The sequence below is a fragment of the Hakea prostrata genome, chromosome 3 (genome assembly GCF_041222555.1).
Source record: "Hakea prostrata isolate BN-2017 chromosome 3, UWA_Hpros_2, whole genome shotgun sequence".
Lineage (NCBI taxonomy): Eukaryota > Viridiplantae > Streptophyta > Magnoliopsida > Proteales > Proteaceae > Hakea > Hakea prostrata.
Window position 1 is genome coordinate 17783010 of NC_142602.1, and position 24510 is coordinate 17807519.

The 24510-nt window shown below is 36.6% G+C and overlaps 4 protein-coding genes and 2 pseudogenes across 4 annotated transcripts; all 6 read left to right on the plus strand.

Moving 5' to 3' along the window:
• The first annotated feature begins 55 nt into the window (after nucleotides 1-55).
• Nucleotides 56-1310, plus strand: LOC149021327 (uncharacterized; annotated as a pseudogene).
• Nucleotides 1311-1764: 454 nt separating this feature from the next.
• Nucleotides 1765-3561, plus strand: LOC149021328 (uncharacterized). The gene is made up of 2 exons (XM_089147438.1): nucleotides 1765-2374; nucleotides 2545-3561. Exons 1-2 carry the CDS (start codon nucleotides 1769-1771, stop codon nucleotides 3559-3561), a joined length of 1623 nt encoding a protein of 540 aa, XP_089003564.1. The 5' UTR covers nucleotides 1765-1768.
• A 408-nt stretch (nucleotides 3562-3969) lies between these two features.
• On the plus strand, nucleotides 3970-5547 carry LOC149021329 (uncharacterized; annotated as a pseudogene).
• Nucleotides 5548-11524: 5977 nt separating this feature from the next.
• LOC149021330 (uncharacterized) lies at nucleotides 11525-13665 on the plus strand. Its single transcript, XM_089147101.1, has 2 exons — nucleotides 11525-12292; nucleotides 12500-13665. Exons 1-2 carry the CDS (start codon nucleotides 11555-11557, stop codon nucleotides 13520-13522), a joined length of 1761 nt encoding a protein of 586 aa, XP_089003227.1. The 5' UTR covers nucleotides 11525-11554; the 3' UTR covers nucleotides 13523-13665.
• A 2229-nt stretch (nucleotides 13666-15894) lies between these two features.
• Nucleotides 15895-16542, plus strand: LOC149021331 (uncharacterized). The gene has a single exon (XM_089147439.1). The coding sequence runs from the start codon at nucleotides 15895-15897 to the stop codon at nucleotides 16540-16542; it is 648 nt and encodes a 215-aa protein (XP_089003565.1).
• A 5078-nt stretch (nucleotides 16543-21620) lies between these two features.
• LOC149021332 (uncharacterized) lies at nucleotides 21621-23447 on the plus strand. The gene is made up of 2 exons (XM_089147440.1): nucleotides 21621-22226; nucleotides 22428-23447. The coding sequence occupies exons 1-2, from the start codon at nucleotides 21621-21623 to the stop codon at nucleotides 23445-23447; spliced, it is 1626 nt and encodes a 541-aa protein (XP_089003566.1).
• Nucleotides 23448-24510: the final 1063 nt, after the last annotated feature.

The window sequence follows — 24510 nt, forward strand, 5'->3', positions numbered from 1 at the left end:
GTGTGTTTGATTATTATTTTCTATTTGCAGTCAAGCACTAGTTTCCTAAGCCATCATGGTGTTGGCTTACATTGCATTGATTTGGTTCAGTGTTGCGTAATTATTGTACATCACTGAGTTGCATATTAATTATGCAGCTGTGAGCTTCGAATGGTGAGCATTCAAAGTGGTGGTCAAGATTACAAAAAGGCAAAAAAAAAGGCAAAATCGATCTCGACCACCAATTTGAATCCCAACCATAGGTAGCTCAATATTGCGCATTAATTGCACGGCATTGAAATCAAGCCCGTACATGTCTGGTCTATAAAAGAAAAAAACCCAGAGGGAAGACATCCATGAAGACAGAAAATCAAGGAGGAAGAGAGAGAGAGGGAAAACAAAATGATCAAAAGGCTTTATGAAGCTTCAGTGAGTGGAAGTGTTCGATCTCTGCTTCAACTCATGGAGGAAGACTAGCTCATTCTTGATGGAGTTACAATTATTTCTTTCAATGAGACTCCACTCCACATAGCAGCCATGCTAGCTAGGTCACCTTGAGTTTGCAAGAGAGCTTTTACGGCGTAAACCAAGACTTGCAACTGAGTTAGATTTGGAAAGTATTCACCTTTTCACTTGGCTTCCACGGAAGGGAATCTTGAATGGTAAAAGAATTGTTGAAGATCAATCCAGATGTTTGTTGTGTTACAACAGACCGCGATGGAAGAACCCCCTTCATCTTGCAGCGATCAAAGGACGGATAGATGTTTTGAAAGAGTTGATTCAGGCACTTAAAACTATTATTGGAATCATCAAGTTCTCAAGGGCTCCTCAATTGTAAAGATGATGATGGCGACACTCCTTTGCATCTTGCTGCAGCTAAGAAACTTGCAAAGTTATTTGTAGAGATAGATATACATGACCACACAAACTACAGTTAAGAATTGCAATGTTTCTTATAGATAATTTACCAATCCATTCTATTTTAAGAATCCTAACAGTAGGTTGGCTCTGCACTCATTCGAAGTTGGTCTCCTCTCGTTTTGCCTTTGACATTTCTTATGTATTTTAATGAGCTGCATGTGCAAGGCATTGAATTCTTGCTGGAGAAAAAAAAAATAGATGTTAATGCATTGAATGCAAATGGTCTTACAGCTTTGAATATCTTGGCTCAATCCCCACTAGACATGAAAGACATGGATATGGTAGAGTCTTTAAGAGCTGCTGGAGCATTAAGAGCCAAAGATATTAGATCGTCATTGTTTGATTTCACTAGATTCTCTAGCCTAAAAGCGAGAGGTAGAGGGAAAAGGAAGATAATTGTTTCTACCTAATCTGAACGGCTTGACGATTTCTGTTTTTTTTTCCAAGTAAACTCCATGTTAACCGCATCAGGGGAAACAATGGAGCTTTAAAAAATGGGTTTAATTATCATTTTCTATGGTTCAAACATTGTACCAAGATGAGAAAGTGAGTTTGATTATTATTTTCTATTTGCAGCCAAGTACTATTTCCGAAGTCATCAGGGTGTTTGGTTACATTCACTGATTTGGCTTCAGTGTTGTGCAATAATTGCACAATACTGAACTGTGAATGATGAGGATTCAAAGTGATGGTCGAGATTTGACCATTCATTTTGCTTTTCAATTTTTTTAACACTAAATAAAACAGGAAAAAAAGAAAATGGAAAGAAAGAAAGTAAGAAAGAAAAGCTCAGCTGAAGTTGAGCCCTACATTGCATACATGCGTGGTCTATAAAGAAAAGGAAAGAAAACCCAGAGGGAAGACATCCATGAAGATAGGAAATCAAAGAGGAAGAGAGGGAGAGAAAATGATCAAAAGGCTGTATGAAGCTTCAGTAAGTGGAAGTGTTCCATCTCTGCTTCAACTCATGGAGGAAGACAAGCTCATTCTAGATAGAGTTACAATCACTTCTTTCAATGAGACTCCACTCCACATAGCAGCCATGCGAGGCCACCTTGAGTTTGCAAGAGAGATATTACGGCATAAACCAAGACTTGCAAGTGAGTTAGATTCGGAAAGTTACTCACCTCTTCACTTGGCTTCCGCGGAAGGAAATCTAGAAATGGTGAAAGAGCTGTTGAAGGTCAACTCAAGTATCTGTTGTGCTACAGACATTGATGGGAGAAACCCACTTCATCTAGCAGCCATCAAAGGCCGGATAGATGTCATGAAAGAGTTGATTCAGGCATGTCCAGAGGTCATTCATGCCAGGGTTAACAAAGGGGAAAGCATTCTACACTTGTGTGTGAAATACAACCGTTTGGAGGCACTTAAACTATTACTGGAATCACCAAGTGCTCAAGGACTCCTCAATTGTAAAGATGATGATGGCAACACCCCATTGCATCTTGCTGCAGCTAAGAAACTTGCAAAGGTATCTGTAGAGATAAATACAAACTCCAACACAAACCAGTTTAAAGAATTGCAATTTTTCTTCTAAATAATGTACCGATCCCTTCTATTTTAAGAACTTAACTGTATGTATCAATCCCTTCTATTTTGCCTTTGATATTTTCTATGAATTTTCATGAGCTGCATGTACAGGGAATTGAATTGTTGCTGGAAAAAAATATTGAGTTGAATGCATTGAATGCAAATGGCCTTACATCTTTGGATATCTTGGCTCAATCTCCAAGAGAAATGAAAGACATGGATATTGGAGAGTCTCTGAGAGCAGCTGGAGCATTAAGAGCCAAAAATATTAGATCATCAACAGCACGAAATGCTAATGACAATACAAATGCTACCGTGAGAGGAAGTGAGAATGCACATGATCACTCCTCACGCATTGAGACAGGTAGTAATCAAATGCGATCCCGTGATAGAGACGGATGGTTAGAGGAGAAGAAGAATTCATTAACGATTGTATCAACAGTGATTGCTACCATGTCTTTCCAAGCAGTGCTGAGTCCTCCAGGTGGTGTTTGGCAAGAGGGTGACAAGGCTGGTATGTCTATAATGGCAGATCAGGACGATGGAAGGTTTCTTATGTTCTTTGGTTTCAATTCACTTTCTTTTGTTGGCTCTTTGGGTATAACCCTTTTGCTAATAAGTGGATTGCCATTGAAACGGAGGTTTTCTGTGTGGATTTTGATGGTAAGTATGTGGATCATAATCTCGTCATTGTTGTGGACTTACTTCCAGGCAACAAGGCAATTGGCAGGAGAACATTGTGATCTTAACATTATACTTGCGGTTGCACTCATGATTTGGTTTGGATTGATGTGCTTCGTTCTCATACTTCACACTGCTCGCTGGGTCTTATGGTGTATGAAAGGACTATCCTTCAAACGAAAGGTTTCTATTTGGATATCAATCATATTAGTAGCAGTCACAATATATTTAGGGATTGGATTACTATTTGGAACAGAACTGCTAATACCAATTTCACAGGGAGATATATTGTTGGTTACATTAAGTATTTGGTGTGCAATGGTGGGCTTTGTTCTTTTGCTTAATGTTGTTCGCTTGGTCTCCCGGTGTATGAACAAGCGGTGGAAAACAGTAGAGCAGCTTGGACATCATCAGAGTATGATTGATCAGAGCCCGTCCAGTGTCTAAAGACGGACTAGGGTTTCACTTGTGGTTTTTAGTTTTCTAGTTTGATAAATTAGTAATATCTCTTATGCATGTTGATTGAACTTGGCGAAAAGGGTTAATGTTAAAAATTCTTCTTAATTAGTTAGCTAGTTAGAGTAAAGTAGTGGTTGAAGGACTTGACTTTGCTTGACTTGACTCTTACTTTATTAATCAATTAGACCTTTTAGCCAGTGTGCACCAGAAAGGAAAACAATTGCTTCTACCCTGGGTGAACAATTATTTGATTTCGCTAGATTCACAAGCCAAAAAGCACGCGGTAAGGGGAGAAGGAAGATAATATATTGTTTAACTCTAGCTAATGTGAATGGCTTGACTATTTCTTTTCTGGTCAAGTAAACTCATATATTAAATGCATGCATCAGGGAAACAATGGAGCTTAAAAAAGTTGGGTTTAATTATTATTTTCTATTTGCAACCAAACATTGTACCAAGATGAGAAAGTGTGTTTGATTATTATTTTCTATTTGAAACCAAACACTAGCTTCCTAAGCCATCAGCGTGTTGGCTTACATTGCATTGATTTGGCCTCAATGTTGCGCAATTATTGTACAACACTGAGTTGCATATTAATTATACAGCAGTGAGCTTCGAATGGTGAGGATTCAAAGTGGTGGTCGAGATAACAAAAAGAAAAAAAAAGGCAAAATCGATCTCAACCACCAATTTGAATCCCAACCATAGGTAGTTCAGTATTGCGCATTAATTGCACGGCATTGAAATCAAGCCCGTACATATTTAATTGGTCTATAAAAGAAAAAAAAACCCAGAGGAGTGGCCTATAAAAGAAAAAAAAAAAAACCAGAGGGAAGACATCCATGAAGACAGAAAATCAAGGAGGAAGAGAGAGAGAGAATGATCAAAAGGCTTTATGAAGCTTCAGTGAGTGGAAGTGTTCGATCTCTGCTCCAACTCATGGAGGAAGATTAGCTCATTCTTGATGGAGTTACAATTATTTCTTTCAATGAGACTCCACTCCACATAGCAGCAGCCATGCTAGCTAGGTCACCTTGAGTTTGCAAGAGAGGTTGTACGGCGTAAACCAAGACTTGCAACTGAGTTAGATTTGGAAAGTATTCACCTTTTCACTTGACTTCCACGGAAGGGAATCTTGAATGGTAAAAGAATTGTTGAAGATCAATCCAGATGTTTGTTGTGTTACAACAGACCACGATGGAAAAACCCCCTTCATCTTGCAGCAATCAAAGGACGGATAGATGTTTTGAAAGAGTTGATTCAGGCACTTACAACTATTATTGGAATCATCAAGTTCTCAAGGGCTCCTCAATTGTAAAGATGATGATGGCGACACTCCTTTGCATCTTGCTGCAGCTAAGAAACTTGCAAAGTTATTTGTAGAGATAGATATACATGACCACACAAACTACAGTTAAGAATTGCAATGTTTCTTATTATAGATAATTTACCAATCCATTCTATTTTAAGAATCCTAACAGTAGGTTGGCTCTGCACTCATTCGAAGTTGGTCTCCTCTCGTTTTGCCTTTGACATTTCTTATGTATTTTCATGAGCTGCATGTGCAAGGCATTGAATTCTTGCTGGAGAAAAAAAAATAGATGTTAATGCATTGAATGCAAATGGTCTTACAGCTTTGAATATCTTGGCTCAATCCCCACTAGACATGAAAGACATGGATATGGTAGAGTCTTTAAGAGCTGCCGGAGCATTAAGAGCCAAAGATATTAGATCGTCATTTTTAGTACTAAATAGTACTAATGACAAGACAAATGCTGCCATAATAGGAAGTGGGAACACATTTTTCTCCTCACTCATAGAGAATAATACTAATCAGACGCAATCCCCCAATTAAAAAAGAAGGTATTAGAGGAGAAGAAGAATTCATTAATGATTGTATCAACAGTGATTGCTACCATGTCTTTCCAAGCAGTACTGAGTCTTCTAGGTGGTGCTTCGCAAGAGGGTGTTTAGGCTGGTATGTCTGTAATGGCAGATTAGAACCCTGATATTTATGATATGTTCTTCACTTCTAACATGCTATCTTTCATTGGTTCTTTGGGTATAAGTATAACCCTTTTTCCCATAAGTGGATTGCCATTGAAATGAAGGTCTTTTATGTGGATTTTGATGGTAAACATGTGGATCATAATCTCGTCATTGGTAGGGGTTTACTTACAGGCATCTCAATTGACGGGGAGAATTTAGTGATTAGAGATTTAAGATTCCCATTTTGGGGGGTTTAAGGCCCATTAAGAGGAAGAAAATGACGGATTAAACATGGCTTCCTCAAGAATAAAGGCTTTATCTTCGAAGCACACGTTGAAATCATTTGGAATTGGGATTAAGGGTGATTGGTCATTGAAATTCCCTCATTTTACAGGGAATTTGTGGTTACCCTATCGGAATCCAAACTCATTTTACGGGGAATTTATGGTTACCCTAAAACTCAATAACATTTTACACGATCGAGTAAAGTCAGGTTGGCCAAGTTCAGCCCAAGGCCTCTTCTCTGGGGGCAGGCCGGTTCATCCCAAGATCACAACCCTAAAACTAGGCCGGGTTCAGCCTTGAGATAGTGTTAAATAAGCAACCTTGACACCAATCCTCGAGGTCTAGATATCTTAGCCTGCGTTAGACTTCACACTTCTCCAAGTCTGCAAGAAGCTATGAGTGCCTCTGCGGACAAGTAATCGATTTTCTGGCTCAACGGAGAAGATACAAAGAGGATATAATATATATAAATATGTTATATATATATATATATATATATATATATATATATATATATATATATATATATATATATATATATATATATATATATATAAGATTTTTGAGACTCTAGCAAAGTGGTGGAAGAGTCAATGTAGCAAGCAAGAAAGGGGCAAAGAAGGAAGGAAGCACAACGTTCAATTGCTGAAACCCTTTTTGGTAGAAAGAAAAACCCTAGTCCTCACCACTCTCTTATCTAATGTAGTGAGATTGGCAATGACAATGACAGTGGAGGTCAAAGAATGGTGTTCAAATACCTTGCACAAGATGCAATGGGGAAGGATCCAGTTGTATTTTACAGGCCAGAAAAATATAACCCTTCATTGTCTTCAACTGGATCGAAGAAATTTCAACAAATTTCTTGATATTTCAGCGATTTTACAAGATATCGACAATATTCTGAGTTTCGGTTTTGGTTCCAAATATCGTTCGCCATATGCCGAACCGAATTTCGGCCCCCGCTATATGATTTCACACCATCCAATCCATCCCATACACGTGGCAAAATTTAGGCCTTCGGTTGCATGCTGCAAGGTAGAAAATAAAATTCGCATTTTCAACCCTTGATGAGTTTATAAACCAACACAATACTCTAATATAATCTAATCATAACTCACTCAAGACTTGATACATATAGAGCATGTTTTTTTTTAGTAGTTTTCATTTGGACACCCTGAGGATTAATCCAAATTATTTTCAAAAAAAAAAAAAAAAAAAAAGACATCTTGCATTTGCCTTCGTATCTAAAAGAAAACCAATTAATGACATATAATTACTTTTACGACCAAAATATTCTTACACTTTTTTAATAGAAAATTTTATATTATAGTCCCTATTTCCAGGCCTAAACTCGGGTTGGGTTCTTATTGTTGCTAAAATTATGTCTGCATCAAGCTGAAATTAGCATTGTCTCATGAGTGTTAACTTCACACATGAGAAAACCATAACACCGTAATCTAAAATTAAAATAAATAGAATTATAATTTTGACTCATTCATACCCTATTCTCCCTTCCTCCAGCGCCAGAAAGGCAGAAACTACCCATCAATAAGAAAATAAATAAATAAATACCCCTCCCACCATCTTTTTTTTTTTTTGGTAGGAAACAAATTATATTATAGAGAAAAACCACGATTACAACCTATAATAAATACCCCTCCCACCATCACTTTGCCGGAAAATCACCCAATTTCAAAGTCTAATTTACGAAAGATTATCATTACATGCTTGAGATGAATATGTAGAGAGCTCTGCCTCCAAACTCAGCATGGAGAGATAATCAAGTACACAAATACTTAAATAGAACGATTCAAATTTGATGCAATTGAGAAGGGTAAAATTGAATGGGTCACAATACCTGCAAATATTGGAGATGTGATTTTGAATTTCTAGTGAGAGAGAGAGAGAGATCCGAAGAATAAAAAGTATTCTGTAATGTAACTTACTCTGAATACTTGAAGAAAACAAGCTTTGAAGCCGACCACTCTGGTGATGGGAGTCATGGGAATAATTCAGTCGATGTTACTATTAATGAATATTAATAAAGGGATATTGCTATACTTCTAAAAATTAAAATTTAATTGAATACGGATAGTATCCGCAAATATCTAATCGAATTGGATAATATCCAACTTAAATTGGCATATCCAAATTTGAATCCGATTATTAATTGAGTTATCCTGATTCAAGTCTGAATCTGAAAAAATCAAATTCGGATGTTTTTAAATGGATACGAATACAAATCGGATTTAGACTTTCAACTATATGTTTACATCCCTACTGTTTGACTCTCCATATCAAGCGACACGAGTTCCTGACGTCGATTCCAGCTTTCAAAACCATCAAATCAGCAACGGCAGACAGGATAAGTTGTATTAATTTCTTTCTTTTTCACTGGAACGTTTTTGGTGAATGTGTTTTCACATTTGGTCGAATCACCTTTGTTCTCTAGATAAGGTATTATGGTTATTTCATGATTGATATTAACACCCATGTCGTGGTACTAGTTTTAATTAGACTTAAACATAATTTTAACAACAATAGAAATCCAATCCGAATTTATGCTTAGAAATAGGGACCCCATTGTAAAATTTTCTATTATAAAACCATAACCCTATTTTGATTGGAAAAGTGATTATGTATTTTAAGTTATTTTTGATAAACGTGTGTCCTTCATTAGATTTATATATAAGATAGCAGTCATCAAGATGTATTTTTCATTTTTTTTGGATTAAAAGTAATTGAGGTCAAAACCTCAGGGGGTATTAAATGAAAATCACCCCCTTTTTTTTTTAATAGGCTAAAAGCAACATCGTGGACGGTGCCGTCCAATGACTCCTCAATGCAAAATGTAATTGAAGCAGCAGCGTACATGGACAAAGAATTGACTCCGCCAACAGTTGATTCAAAGAAAATGTAATTGAAGAAGTGTGGTGAAACAACTAATTCTCCCCACAATGTTTTGAAAAGTCATAAAAAGAACAAACATGGAGTGCTTCCTGGATCCTCTCGTGGTTAGAAAACTTGACTTTCCTAAAATAACTTTTTTTTTTGGGTATGAAAAGTCACTAATAAGAAGAAAATAGTGTTACAGTCAAGGATATAAGCATGCATAGCGCGTGGAGCCATGGAAAGGAAATAGGTTAAACCGTCGCACACGGAATCGACTTAATTAGAATAACTTAACTTTCCTAGAATGACTTGACTTCATGAGAAAAAAAAAACAAATGGTTTGAGCTTGGGTGGAGTATTTTATTTTACTAGATTACCTAACCTAAGACTATGAGCAAACAACAAGTGGAGAAGGAATCATGTCGGAGTGTGTTTGAATGTTCTTTCTGTTTACTATTAGGATTTAAGGTTTAAGTATAAAGTTACTTAAAGTATTACATCCTGAGTATCTAATTTGGAATACTCGGACCGTTGCTTCTAAGTAGTATTTATAGAACAATATTAGGTTTTATAGTTAGATGAACTCTCCCACAAAGATCCATTACACCGTTGGATCGTAACTAGTTTTATAACATATATTAGATATGCGTTGAATATAACTCAAATACCTCAACCATATTTGAGTATGCCTTAGATACCTCAACATTTACTACCAATTATAAGATTACACAATTAAGCAAGAAAAAGGAAAGAAAAACATATTAATTAGCTGCAATTGCAACATTGGAGTTCAATCTCAGAGTAATACTAAAGATGAAACAAGATGTCCTGAGGAATTATCAGAATCCGAGCAGGATTATTTTGATCTAAACTACTCTTCTTCTTCAAATCTGAACCTGTTTTCAATGCTTCTCTTCTTTCTTTATTGGGACCTGGTAGCAACCTTTCATGATCTCTCTCCTTTTCTTTCCCAAACTCCTTTTTGTTTCCTTGTCATTCTCAACTTTCATTTTATTTTTCTATTGTTTGCTTCATCGAAGTATCATCATCGTGAGAACACTTCAATAAGTTCTGGTTTGATAATATTTCCAATTGACAATACATATCTTGCCTTCGAAGGACCTTTAAGATTCAGTCGGTGCAACGCGTAGGATTTCTTACCCAGCTCAAATTCTGATCCATTTCCTCTGCCAGTAAATGGTCTGCAAAACAACTAGTGCGCTACCAAAGATTTGGTGTTTTCACGCAACTGCGAGCGACCTTGCTGCGTTTTTTCGTTCCCTTTTCTTTCTTTGTGGTCTTTTTTCTGTAAATATATCCTGTTGTGTGATGAAGGAATATATAAATACAATGTTAATTATTCTATAAAATATATAACTTAAAAATTGACTAGCAAATTACTATACTTAAGTGAATGACTATTGAGTTGTTTTATTGAATATATAACACCCCATTAATAATAGGAAATCGAACAGTATGTTGCCATGGTCTGGAGGATCAAATTTTTAAAACATTCAAGTAGCGGTCCACACCTTCATCCTTTATAATGGAATGCACATATTAGGGAAAATGGTTTCTCTTTGCTCCATATCCTTATATTTTGTCATTGATGTTTCGAAATAATAAAGAACAAGGCCAAACAGAAGATTAGTTAGAAAAGTAGAGAACTCTGTCTCTCGAAAGTTTCTTTAAAAACAACATTATTCAGCTGCTCTCCAAAAGACATACAAAATATGGTTTTTATAGTACCAAGAAACCCTTAAAAAAACACACACAAAATTACGAAAATACCATTGAAAACAGTAAAATATTAAAAACACCCTCAAAACGATCCCAAAAATGCCAAAAAAAAAATGACATTTCTAACTGCAAAATAGTAAATCCTTCTCATGACAAATTTTAGCCCATTTTGAGTTCGGGATCCCAAGAGACCTCATGTGCCACCCAATTTGCATCAATCATCAAACATTCAAGAGTCCACCTTGTCATTATTTAAAATTAGCTAGTCTCCCCATTATATAATGAAAGTATCGAGATAGGATTATTCTCTACCCTCAATCTAGGTTTCAAGTGGACAGCTACCCCTCTCCACTATCGAGTAGGCTAGCTCCACATAATGGTGTAGCAAAAAAATAAAAAAAATTATACATAATGGTGTTTTGAGAAGTCATGGAGCCCTTCCAGAAGCTCTCGTGGTTGGAGGACTTGACTTTGCTAGACCTTTGTCAATTAATTAGACTATTTAGCCAGTGTGCACTAGAAAGGAAAACAAATGGGTTCTACCCTGGGTGGACCATTTGATTTAATTAGATTATTTAGCTGAAAAGAGCACCCGGCAATGGGAGAAGGGAATTATATCAAGGCATGGTTGAAGGCTATTTCTTTATAGATTTGAGATCCCTCCGTATCCGGGCAAGACATCCATTCGGTTTTTCTATTGCTGAATGCCCTGCTCATGATACCCAGAAATCAATCCTGATAATGTGAGCAGAACATCCAGTTAGATTACACATAATGATGTCAAAAAGAACCATATGGAGTAATTACAGGATCCTTTGGTGGTTGGTCCATTTAGCCAATTCGTGAGGGAAAGGAAAACAACTGGTTTCTAGTTTTCTACTCAAGTCTCAAGGTGCACGATTTGATTTCACTAGATTATCTAAAAGCTAAGAGCAGGCGGAAAGAAGAAGGAAAATAAATAAGTAATTGTTTCTAAGAATGTGAACGGCTTGACTTACTTAGACGCAGTAGGCACTTTTAGAACTGTTAGGTAAATGAACAATACATTCTTCTGTCACGTCTAAATGATGAGAAAATGGGTTTAAATATTATTATTCATTTGCAAACAAACATCAGCTTCCCAAGCCATCAGGTGTTGGCTTACAGAGCATGCATCCGGTGGTCTATAAAAAAGAAAAAGGAAAACCCAGAGGAGAAAACATCCATCAAGATGGAAAAACAAGGAGGAAGAGAGCGAGAAAAAATGATCAAAAGGCTTTATGAAGCTTCGGTAAGTGGAAGTGTCTCATCTCTAATTCAACTTATGGAGGAAGACAGGCTCATTCTTGATAGAGTTACAATCACTTCCTTCAATGAGACTCCACTCCACATAGCAGCCATGCTAGGTCATCTAGAGTTTGCAAGAGAGATCTTACGGCATAAACCAAGACTTGCAGCTGAGTTAGATTTGGAAAGTTACTCACCTCTTCACTTGGCTTCGGCTGAAGGGAATCTAGAAATGGTGAAAGAGTTGTTGAAGATCGACTCAAATGTCTGTTGTATTACAGATATCGATGGAAGAACCCCACTTCATCTCGCAGCCATCAAGGGCCGGATAGATGTCATGAAAGAGTTGATTCAGGCACGATCTGATCAGGTCATTGATGTTAAAGTTGAGAGAGGGGAAAGCATTCTACACTTGTGTGTGAAATACAATCGTTTGGAGGCACTAAAACTATTATTGGAACGACCAAGTGCTCAAGGGCTCCTCAACTACAAAGATGATGATGGCAACACACCTTTGCATCTTGCGGCGGCTAAGAAACTTGCAAAGGTATCTTTATAGATAGATCCACATGCATACCCATACAAATTATAGTTAAGAATTGAAATGTTTCTTATAGCTAATGTACCAATCCCTTCTATTTTAAGAATCGTAACGGTAGTTTCACTACTCTGCAGTACTCATTTGAAGTTGGTCTTCTCTCTTTTGGCCTTTGATATTTCCTATACTATTTTGATCATGAGTTGCATGTAACAGGGCATTGAAATCTTGCTGGAAAAAAATATAGAGGTCAACGCATTGAACGCAAATGGTCTTACAGCTCTGGATATCTTGGCTCAATCTCCACGAGACATTAAAGACATGGATATTGGAGAGTCTCTAAGAGCTGCCGGAGCATCAAGAGCAAGAGATATCAGATCATCATTGATAGTACTAAATAGTGATGACAATACAAATGCTGCCATGGTAGGAAGCGAGAACACATTTGTCTCTTCGCGCACGGAGACCAATCAGAGGGAATCCCCTGACAGAAAAAGATGGTTAGAGGAGAAGCAAAATTCACTAATGATTGTATCAACAGTGATTGCTACCATGTCTTTCCAAGCAGTGCTGAGTCCTCCAGGTGGTGTTTGGCAAGAGGGTGACAAGGCTGGTATGTCTATAATGGCAGATCAGAACTCCGACAATTATGCTATGTTCTTAAGTTCGAGCTCAATATCTTTTATTGGCTCTTTGAGTGTAACCTGTTTGCTCATAAGTGGATTGCCATTGAAGCGGAGATCTTTTATGTGGATTTTGATGGTAAACATGTGGATCGTAACCTCAGCATTGGTACGGTCTTACTATCTGGCAACATCTCAATTGACACCACCAGAAAAACCGTTTTGGGTTCTCAGCCATATGATTGATATTTCAATTGACGTTTGGTTTGGAGTGATTGGCTTTGTTCTCATACTTTACACTATTCGCTGGGTCTTATTGGTTGTGAGTAGATTTTCCTTGAAAGGAAGGGTTTCTATTTGGATATCAATTGCATTAATAGCAGTCACAACTTTTTTATGGACTGCAAGGGAACTTTCAGGAAAACTCGAAGTGCCAACTTCACTATCGTATATAACGGTCATTGCACTCAGAATTTGGTTTGGAGTGGTGGGCTTTGTTCTCTTGCTTCGTATTGCTCGTTGGGTCTTTTGGTGTATGAAAAAGCATTGGAGATTAATAGTAGAGCACATTGAAAGTCATCAAAGTATGATTGATCGGAGTGAATCCAGTGTCTAAAGTTTGGTGCTTCAATTATGTATTTAATTTCTGGTATTGCTCTCGTGGTCTTTCGGTGTATTTAATTTCATTCTGTAATAAATTAACTATATCCCTTGTGTATGTTAAATCGAACTTGCTGATGTGGGTAATGTTAATTATTTTTTTTTGGTACTGAGGTTCACCTAGGCCAATTTATGCACTTTGGCAAAATTAGCTTGGAAACTACTAACTGATCCTCTGTTTCACTGGGCTCAGGTGATGAAAAATGTTTATTACCCAAATTGCAGCTTTTGGGAGGTAAAGACAGGAGTTCTCCTTCTTGGGAATGGCAAAGTGTTTTGATTGGGAGGGAAGTTTTGAAAAAAGGCCTAGCGTGGAAAGTAGGGAGGGGTGACAATATAAATATCTGGAAAGATAAATGGGTCCCTAGTTTGGAGGATTGGCAGATTCCAAGTTTAGTTTCACCTTCAGATGATTTAAAGACAGTTAAAACTTAACTACAGAGGATGGTACGTGGAACAAAACAATTCTTGAAAATTTGTTCCCAGTGGATATCACTTTGGCCATTCTAAGAATTCAACTGCCAATGTTCCCTGTAAAGGATCAACTAATTTGGTATGTTGATAAGAGGGGTGTTTTTTCAGTAAAAATAGCATATCACTTACTAACCGCTGAGATGAAGTAAATCAAAAGGAAGAAAGTGTCCACATCAATTAGAAATAAATGGGATTTGGTCGACAAGGCATTTTGGAAAAAGATATGGAGCTTAAATGCATTACGAGAATAGCAACTTGTTGGGCCAAACCGTTCTTGAGACTTCCGAACCGATACAAACTGCATGAACCAGGGTCAATTGGGTTTGGCTTAGTAAATTGCACAATAGGCACTCTTCGGAAAACAATCGTTGGACTAGCCGTTTGGTACTCCTCGAAACATGGTCTTCGGACTAGCCACTAGGCACTCCCTGGAGAATGGTTTTTAGCCCAGCCACACGGCGGCAGTTTCATTATGGAGACGTCAATCAACGACTCCTCATTTTTATTGGTCAGCAAGATCACAACCTAATACAAAGCTATATTTATACAGTTGTACACGTGTTAGAGCATTTAATTTAACATTTGTACTTATCAAGAGATAAGCCAATAGGCTAAAATCCTTCTAGGTATTGCTTCCCGCCGATTTGTTGAGAGTTCAGAGCGAGACATGACAAGGATGTATGTATAAACCTCATTTAGATTGGATATAATTCAGCTTGGATATGGTAATATTTGAATTCAAATTTGATTATTAAACACGATGTCCGAATTCGAATCTGATATCTATTAGATGTGTAAATTTATAACCGAATTCAAATTTGTTTAGCTAATCAAATTTATCAAATTCTCGGATAATATTCTATCCGAATTCAAAGTATACGGATGGATAAAAATTTGGGATACTGATTTATTCCCCAAAAATGAACTTTAATCGAATTCTGATAGTATCCGCAAATATCTAATCAAGTTGGATAATATCCGACTTAAATTGGCATATCCGAATTTGAATCCGTTTATTAATTGGATCAACCCGATTTGAATCGAATTCGGATGCTTTTAAATGGATATGAATACAAATAGACTTCAGACTTTCGACTCTCACCGTTGTCAAGCGACACGGGTTCTTAATGTTGATTCCAGCCTTCAAAATTAACCATCAAATCAGCAAGGGCGGGCAAGATAAGTGGCATTGCTTTCTTTTTCGATTGGATCGTTCTTGGTGAATGTGTTTTCACATTTGGTCGAATCACCTCTGTTCTCTAGATAAGTTATTATGGCCATTTCATGTTTGGCGTTAACACTCATGTTATGGTGCTATAGTTTCAGTTAGACTTCAACGTAATTCTAACAACAATAGAAATCCAATCCGAATTTATGCTCAGAAATAGGGACGCCATTCTAAAATTTTCCATTATAAAACCATAAGCGAATTTTGGTTGTAAAAGTGATTTTTTTTTGGAGACATCAAGATGTATTTTTCTTTTTTTTCTTGGATTAAAAGTAATTTATGTTGAAACCTCAGGGTACAAATGAAAATCGCCCCTTTTTTTTTTAAAGCAACGTCATGGACGGTGCCGTGCAATGACTCCTCATGCAAAACGTAATTGAAGCAGTGTACATGGACAAAGAATTGATTCTGTCAACAGTTAATTCAAAGAAAATGTAATGAAGAAGTGTGGTGAAACAACTAATTCTCCCGATAATATTTTGAGAAGTCATCAAAAAGAACAAATATGGAGTGCTTCCAGGATCCTCTCGTGGTTGGACAACTTAACTTTGCTACAACGACTTTTACTTCACGAGAAAGGAAAACAAACGGTTTCGTAATTCTCAATTGCATGCTTGTAACAGGGGATGGAATTCTTATTGGGTAAGAAGGAGGTTAAGGTAAATGCAGTGAACGGGAATGGTCTGACACCATTGGATATCTTAGCCCAATCTCCACGAGACATGAAAGACTTGGATATTGGAGAGGCTCTAAGGGCTGCCGGAGCATTAAGAGCCAGGGATATTAGAGAGATGACCATAACAACGACTGCAGGTAACCCATTATTCTCCTTCTCACAGTCTAGTACTAGTAATGATCATCAGATGCAACTCATCCCTGACAGAAAAGAATTGCTGGAAAGAAAGAAGAACTCACTAATGGTGGTTTCAACTGTGATTGCTACCATGGCTTACCAAGCAATGTTGAGTCCTCCTGGTGGCGTGTGGCAAGAGGACACCGAGTATCAAGATCCTTATTCCCCCAACTCCAACTATACCCGCACTGCTGGTACATCTATAATGGCAGATACGAACCAGTACGCTTACACAGTATTCTTAGCCTCCAACACAATATCTTTCATTGTCTCTCTCAGTATAACTCTTATTGCTTATAAGTGGATTACCATTGAAACGGAGGGGCTTTATGTGGGTGATGATGGTAAGTATGTGGGTGGTCACAATATCTTCATTGGTATTGGCTTACATATATTCATCAGTTCAACTGACACCGTATGATATGTATCCTAAGTCATTGGTAGTAACAATTCCTGCATTCTTTGTTTGGTTTGGTTTGGGTTGGTGGGGCTTGTTCTATTGCTTCATGCTGAGCGCTGTGTGAGTGGGTTACCATTGACGTCCAAGATTCTTGTGTGGATATCGAATGTATTAGCTGCAATTGCAACATTGGAGTTCAATTTCAGAGTACTACTAAAGAAGAAACAAGATGTCCTGAGCAGTCCGTCAATTGTAGTAGAGGATTATGCAACTCTACTGGTAGCTATATTCAGTGTTTGGTTAGGAATGGTTGGCCCTGTTCTCTTGAATCACATCACTCGCATTTTCTTCCCTTATGTGAAAAAAAGCTGGAAAATGGTAGTAAAGAAGGTTGGTTATTGTCCAATGATGAATTGTCAACCGAGCGTCTAAATAAATCTACTTGTTTCATGTTTGCTTTTGCTTAGGCTGGATATATGTATGATGAATTATCAAAATCAATAAAATGCTACATAGTAAATCTCTTCAATATGCATGGCAATGCTTCTTTTAATCACAAGTCAAGATTGGTCGAAATAATCTCATAATTACCAACCTTACACAGACACGTCCACCACACATCAAAATATAGCTCGGTCTACAAATAGCGTCCAACCACTTGTAATCAAAATACTCTTAACATATGCAACGAAAAACAAACCAAAGATACAAGGCAATAAAGTTACGTGATTAAGCCAAACTGCCTACATACAAAGAATAATACATTACCAGAGTTTTGTATATACTCAATACAATCCATGCTATTTTGATTGCAACAACAGCTAGGAAGTAGGAACACTAATTCTTGCTTGTCCGATATACAAATCAGACAAGGGCAACAACCCTAACCCCCTAAACAAACCCAACTTGCTACATTACAATGTGAAATAGGAAGTTTCCCAAATTACATCATGGTTTTTCAGCACTAAATACAACCTAGAAAAATAAAAATTAAGAACCCCGAACTTACATCAACCTAAGCTAGCTATCTATGTTTTCGTTAGCCTTCTTAACATCAGCAAATGATAAGTGATAACGTACTCAGATAGGCTGTCCTTTTTCTAATTCTCTAACTCGGTTATGCGAGATGGGGATGAGCTTGTTCACAATTCTGTCGTTGACGAACCTAACCTAATTACCTTCTATAAGTGTAGAGAAAAACCAATTCCTGGTCACACTTGAGCTACGGCTGTCTTAATTGGAAGTCTCATTGATTCAATAGAAGACGCTGTTCCCACTTCCTATCTATTTAATTATTAGAACCCGAGCAATTATCTTGATCTAAATTCCTCTTCGTCTTTTTGAAATCTGAACCTGTTTTCAATGCCTCTCTTCTTTCTTTATTGGGACCTGGTGGCAACCTTTCATGATCTCTCTCCTTTTCTTTTCCAAACTCCTATGTTTTCTTATCATTCTCAACTTTCATTTTATTTTTCTTTTGTTTTCTAGCTTCATCAACGTATCATCATCATCATGAGAACACTTCAATAAGTTCTGGTTTGATAATATTTTCAATTGACAATAGATTTCTTGCTTTCTAAGGACCTTTTAAATTCAGTTGGTGCATGCATGCAACGCATAGGATTCCATAGCCAGCTCAAATTCTGATCCATGTCCTCTACCACTAAAAGGTCTATATCTCAAATGGCCATTAGTGTGTTTATCAAAAAAAAATTTGAGTAATTTTTTCAGCACGCCCACTTGAGTTGAGTTGAAACCCTTAACCATGCTCTCTAAAATATTATAAGTTATGTATAGATATTTCAAAGATTATAAAAATATTTTATTAATAAAACTTTATCTTGTAGGAAGCAGTGTAGATGTTTCAAAGATTAAAAATAAATAAGTAAAAATAAATCTTCAATAAATTACAGAAGAGGTCGTGAGTTCAACTCTCGCTGAGGCATATTAATATCTCCATCAGACGTAGAAATAATTTATAAATTTACTATCCAATAAAAAAATAAAAATAAAAAATGGCCACAGCACAATAGAATGTTAAATTTTCCTACCCAATAAAAAAAAGATAGAACGTTAAATTTTCCTAAAGTAACCTTATTGTTGATAGAAGTTTTTATAAGTACTATTGATATTGCGACCTTCTTCTCCGACGACGATGGGCGCAAACTTCCTCTCCGAAGACGGCATCTTCAATTTTCTGTTTCTATTTCTTTGAGCAAAATTCTTATTAGTAGCTTTCGGTCAGTTTTCTTAGTGATTTTGCTTCACAGTGGTTCAATTCTTGTTATTTTCTTAACGAAGAACTTCATTATTGTTAATTCTCCTCAGGATATGAACCTTTTTCTGAATCTAAGGATTCATGATTTGGGTGATATTGAAGGCGATGAGTCGATAATGGTAGAGAAGGACGGACACCGATTTATAGTTAATGACCAGCCTTCTTGCATTAATGGGTTCAATAGCTAGTACTGCTTGATGGTCTTTGCCATTGATCAATTTTAGTAGGGGCAAGGCGGGTGAGGTCTTCCAAGAGGCCTCTTCTGTGGATCTTACCGTTTGTAGGACTTGGGCTTTCAAGTTTCAACGATGGCCAATGGATAACACTTCAGAAATTCCCGTCAGTTTAAGATAAAGATGTTTTCAAGGTAGTCCTACTGTTACTCACTTTGCGATTCTCCTCATTGTGAATTAGACCATTTTGGACAAACTTTTGTTATTTGAAACGCCAAATTGAAATTTCAGGTTTTGTGATCTTGGACTGGATCAGTACAATGCATGTAAACTTTTGTCTTGTCTTTTCAACTTACAGGAACTGGATTTTGTAGTTAATGAGGTCAAGAAGTACAACATTGGGCTTATCTTGTATTCGTCAACAATTAGACTCCTAATATTGATTTATTCAAAGTTATTATCTTTTTCTATTATTATCTGAATGATAATTAGCTAGCTTCATTCTTTTAGCTGCATGCATGGTTAACCGGATTCACATCCTTTGTAATTCATTTCCCTACAATTTCCTGTAATTCCCTCATAGGATTGTGTCACGTGGCATTTAAGTAATCTAATGGTTATCCAATTTAAAATAAATTTAAATTTTATGGTTAACCCCGCTACTCATTTGATGAGCACACTTATCTAATTTATATTTACAATAAATCCATCAAAAGATCTTTCTCTCTCTGCCTCAAACAAATGATGTGCTTTCATGAATATTTATTAGGGGGTGCGGGATTGACCCGAATCAATTCGATCTTAATCCATTTCAGGTTAGCTAGCCAACTGAATTACATCAATATTATGATTACGTATAGACCCATTCACGCATTCTAGCAAGACTACAATGGAATGATCTATACGGATAAAATACGGAAAGACCATTTTGTTAGCTATTGAAACTTGGATTCAGCAACCTTCCTTTCCTTTCCTCTTATCACCCTCTCTTGTTCTTTCTATCTGATCTTGTTGTTTCCTGGATTTTTTTTCCCCCTAATTTTCCTCCACAGTGAGTTAGAACTGTGTAAATAAGAAACAAATGAAGTGTGCATAAAGGAATTTGCTTAATCGTACAGAAAGATCAAATCGTGTGTATATCAACTATACACCAACATTTCCCCCACGCGCAATTAAAACTAATTTTTAAGTTATTAAATGTTCTTTTTTGTATCAAATTATCATTCTCAATTATGAGAATTTTCATTATTTTAAATTGTTTGGCATCTATTATCAGTTTTATTTTTATTTAAAATAATAAAAAATCTTCAAAATTCATAATAGACTTTTTATCAATTATGGATTATGGTGAGAATTTCATTCTCTCCATTTATACACAGGTTTATTTAAAATAGTTAAGATGATGGTAAAATACTCAATACACATTTTTTTTATAAAAACCATATTTTTTCCTCTCTTTTTTTTCAGTTGTTCAGTGTCATTTTCTAACAATTTTTTATTTTGACACTAAACTTATTTTCATTCCATAATTTATTTTTAATAAAATTCACCAAATCATTTTTCATTATTGACCAATAAAGAATTCTTGTACTTATTTACCTTTTAAATATGCATAATAAGAATGAGAGTTGATACCAAAAAGAGCCTTTGTTAAGACAAGATTTTTCATTTATGCTAATTAATTAAGACCCATTTGATAATCCACAAAGTATTTATATTTTGAAAAGTACTAGAAACAGTTCTGATTATTTCTAAAAGTAGAAATATTTTTTTAAGTTTTTGTTCAAACTTACTTTCAAGTAAAAATACAATCAATAGGAATTTTAGTAATTTTCTTGATGTTTATAATGTTAGATTCCAGAAATATTCCTGGTAAACCCTTTTACTTAAACCTAGCCAGTGTTAACTTTGCTATAAGAATAGATTGTTGCATGTCTCATAAGGGTTTCCGGTGCACAATTTTTATAAATTTTTATTTATGATGCAAACATCACTAAACAAAACAATTTTATCTAATGATTTTCGACCCATTCTTTTATTTCTCAAAACAAAAAACAAAGGTTGTTTTTGTTTTTGATTGAGTTATCAAACGGGTCCTTGGTTGTTGCGCACGTAGTAGATTTTTTTCCTAAATATCTTCCAAAACAGCAGAACGAGAGTGGGGAAGCAGCAACTAGCTACCATTCAAGACGGCAAAGCTTTTTAACTTTCAACCATGCAAATTCTATCAACAAGTATCTCCCTTGTATTTTCTTTATCATCTCTAAGCACCGTTTGGAAGGCACTGCACATTAATATTATTGCATATGTTACGGTTGCTAGACTCGTTTTATTTGAATTACCCCCTCTAGAACGTCCATTAATTCTGTAAGTTGACCCGTTCCAGAGCTTCAGAAACTTACAAAAAATGGACGATGACGAACTAGGCTTGGAACCATACATTTTGGGATAGGAAAGAAGTGTTTCTCATGGATTGCCGACTTTATTATCTAAGCTCTGTTTGGAAGTTACTGCTGCACATCAGTATAACATATGTTCAGGTGGCTATATATACTTGTTTTTATTCGAAACCAAATAGCAGATTGTTGGGGAAGCTTGCTTGCTGTTGGAAAACTTAGTGGTCTATGCAATACTGAGCGAGAGCATCCATGAAGAGAGAAGAGGGTCGAAGAGAGCGAGAGAATATGATAAGGAGACTTTATGAAGCTTCGGTGAGTGGAAATCTCTTAAATCTGAATGAACTCATTGAGGAAGACGAGCTCATTCTCAGTAGAGCTATGATCACTTCCTTCAATGAAACTCCACTTCACATAGCAGCAATGTTAGGTCATGTTGATTTTGCAAGGGAGATTTTGAAACGCAAACCAAAGCTTGCAACTGAGTTAGACTCGGAAAGTTACACGCCTCTTCACTTGGCTTCGGCAGAAGGGAATGTTGAAATGGTGAAAGAACTGTTGAAGATCAACCCAGATTGTTGTTGTGCTACAGATATTGATGGAAGAACCCCACTTCATCTTGCAGCCATCAAGGGCCGGATAGATGTCATGAAAGAGTTGATTCAGGCACGATCTGATCAGGTCATTGATGTTAAAGTTGAGAGAGGGGAAAGCATTCTACACTTGTGTGTGAAATACAATCGTTTGGAGGCACTAAAACTATTATTGGAACGACCAAGTGCTCAAGGGCTCCTCAACTACAAAGATGATGATGGCAACACACCTTTGCATCTTGCGGCGGCTAAGAAACTTGCAAAGGTATCTTTATAGATAGATTCACATGCATGCCCATACAAATTATAGTTAAGAAGTGCAATGTTTCTTATAGCTAATATACCATTAATCCCTTCTATTTTAAGAATCGTAACAGTAGTTTCACTCTGCACTCATTTGAAGTTGGTCTTCTCTCTTTTGGCTTTTGATATTTCCTATACTATTTTCATGAGTTGCATGTAACAGTGCATTGAAATCTTGCTGGAAAAAAATATAGAGGTCAACACATTGAACGCAAATGGTCTTACAGCTCTGGATATCTTGGCTCAATCCCCACGAGACGTTAAAGACATGGATATTGGAGAGTCTCTAAGAGCTGCTGGAGCATCAAGAGCAAGAGATATTAGATCATCATCGGTAGTACTAAATAGTAATGACAATACAAATGCTGCCATGGTAGGAAGCGAGAACACATTTGTCTCCTCGCGCACAGAGACCAATCAGAGGCAGTACCCTGACAGAAAAAGATGGTTAGAGGAGAAGAAGAATTCACTAATGATTGTATCAACAGTGATTGCTACCATGGCTTTCCAAGCAGTGCTGAGTCCTCCAGGTGGTGTTTGGCAACAGGGTGACAAGGCTGGTATGTCTGTAATGGCGGATCGGAGCTATGACATTTATGTTATATTCTTAAGTTCGAATTCAGTATCTTTTGTTGGCTCTTTGGGTATAACCTTTTTGCTCTTAAGTGGATTGCCATTGAGGCGGAGATTTTTTTTGTGGATTTTGATGGTAAGCATGTGGTTCATAATCTCATCATTGGTATTGACTTACTATCTGACAACATCTCAATTGACACCACCAGGAAAACCATTTGGGGATCTTAACCATATAATTGAAATTTCATTTAAGATTTGGTTTGGAGTGATGGGCTTCGTTCTCATACTTCACACTATTCGTGGGTTCTTCTTGTTTGTGAATACATTTTCCTGGAAAGGAAGGGTTCCTATTTGGATATCAATCGCATTAGTAGCAATCACAATTTATCTATTGACTACAAGGTATCTTTCAGGAAAACTCAAAATACCAACTTCACTACTACATATGCTTATTTCATTAGCAATTTGGCTTGGAGTGGTGGGCTTCGTTCTCTTGCTTGTTATTGCTCGCTGGGTCTTTCGGTGTATGAAAAAGCATTGGAGATTAATAGTAGAGCACATTGGACGTCATCAGAGTATGATTGATCGGAGTGAATCCAGTGTCTAAAGTTTAGTGCTTCAATTCTGTATTTAATTTCTGGTATTGCTCTCTTGGTCTTTCCGCGTATTTAATTTCATTCTGTAATAAATTAACTATATCCCTTGTGTATGTTTAATTAAACTTGCTGATGTGGGTAATATTACTTCTTCTTTTTTCTTTTTCTTTTTTGGACTGAGGTCTGTCCAGTCAGTTTATGCACTTTGACTAAATCCTTGGGGTTAGGAGAGAGAGTAGCTGTTACATATAACTTAATTTTAAGATGAGATTTTGCCGAGTGTCTACAAATAATTCAAACTTTTGACTTCATATCATAGCCAACTGAACAGCCCCTCAAATTGGTAAAATTAATAGTTCTAGCTAGCTAACTAGCTAAAGTAATGGTTGAAATAGGCCATGTGAAGAAACAAAGTGAGAAAAGGAAAAAAAAGGCAAAGAAGATGAGAAACGAATCAGGTTGGGTCAACTTCCTAAGCCCAAGGCCTCAACCTGGGATAGGCCCACAAACCCTAAGGCTACGTTTGTTTGCAAAGGTGGGGTGAGAAAAAAAAAAATGTGGGTCCCATGTATAGTGGGGTGAGGGAGAAGGAAAGGAAATTAAAGGATTTTGTAGAAAAATGATAGGGTGGGTCCCACTTTTTACTTTTCCCAACTTTTCCACAAATTCCACCAAATATGTAGGGTTTTAAAATAACATGGGGTGGGAAAGTTGGGCTGTCACATCAGCAGACTTGTCTCCCACTTTCCGATCTCAAACAACCAAACAATCTACCATTTTGGAATTTAATGAAAAAGTGAAAAATCTACACTTTTTTCAAGAATTTTCCCACCCCACCTTTATTCCAGCAAACAAACGCAGCCTAAAAGTAAGTCCTCATATATTCTACCTTGTCATTATTTAAAAGTAAGTCTCCCTTTTAAGATAAGATTTTATGTGGAGACACATTTAACAGCTATCCCTCTCTACTATCAAGTAGATTATACATAATGATCTACCCAAAAAAATTAAAATTTATACATAATGGTGTTTTGAGAAGTCAAAAAGAACAAATATGGAGCCCTTCCAAGAAGC

Bases quoted from the DNA above. Each gene is read 5' to 3' on its own strand.
- LOC149021328 (XM_089147438.1), top strand. From the start codon at position 1,769: ATGAAGATAGGAAATCAAAGAGGAAGAGAGGGAGAGAAAATGATCAAA. The intron at 2,375-2,544 runs GTATCTGTAGAG...CTGCATGTACAG, and splicing joins CAGCTAAGAAACTTGCAAAG to GGAATTGAATTGTTGCTGGA.
- LOC149021330 (XM_089147101.1), top strand. From the start codon at position 11,555: ATGGGTTTAAATATTATTATTCATTTGCAAACAAACATCAGCTTCCCA. The intron at 12,293-12,499 runs GTATCTTTATAG...TGCATGTAACAG, and splicing joins CGGCTAAGAAACTTGCAAAG to GGCATTGAAATCTTGCTGGA.
- LOC149021331 (XM_089147439.1), top strand. From the start codon at position 15,895: ATGGAATTCTTATTGGGTAAGAAGGAGGTTAAGGTAAATGCAGTGAAC.
- LOC149021332 (XM_089147440.1), top strand. From the start codon at position 21,621: ATGAAGAGAGAAGAGGGTCGAAGAGAGCGAGAGAATATGATAAGGAGA. The intron at 22,227-22,427 runs GTATCTTTATAG...TGCATGTAACAG, and splicing joins CGGCTAAGAAACTTGCAAAG to TGCATTGAAATCTTGCTGGA.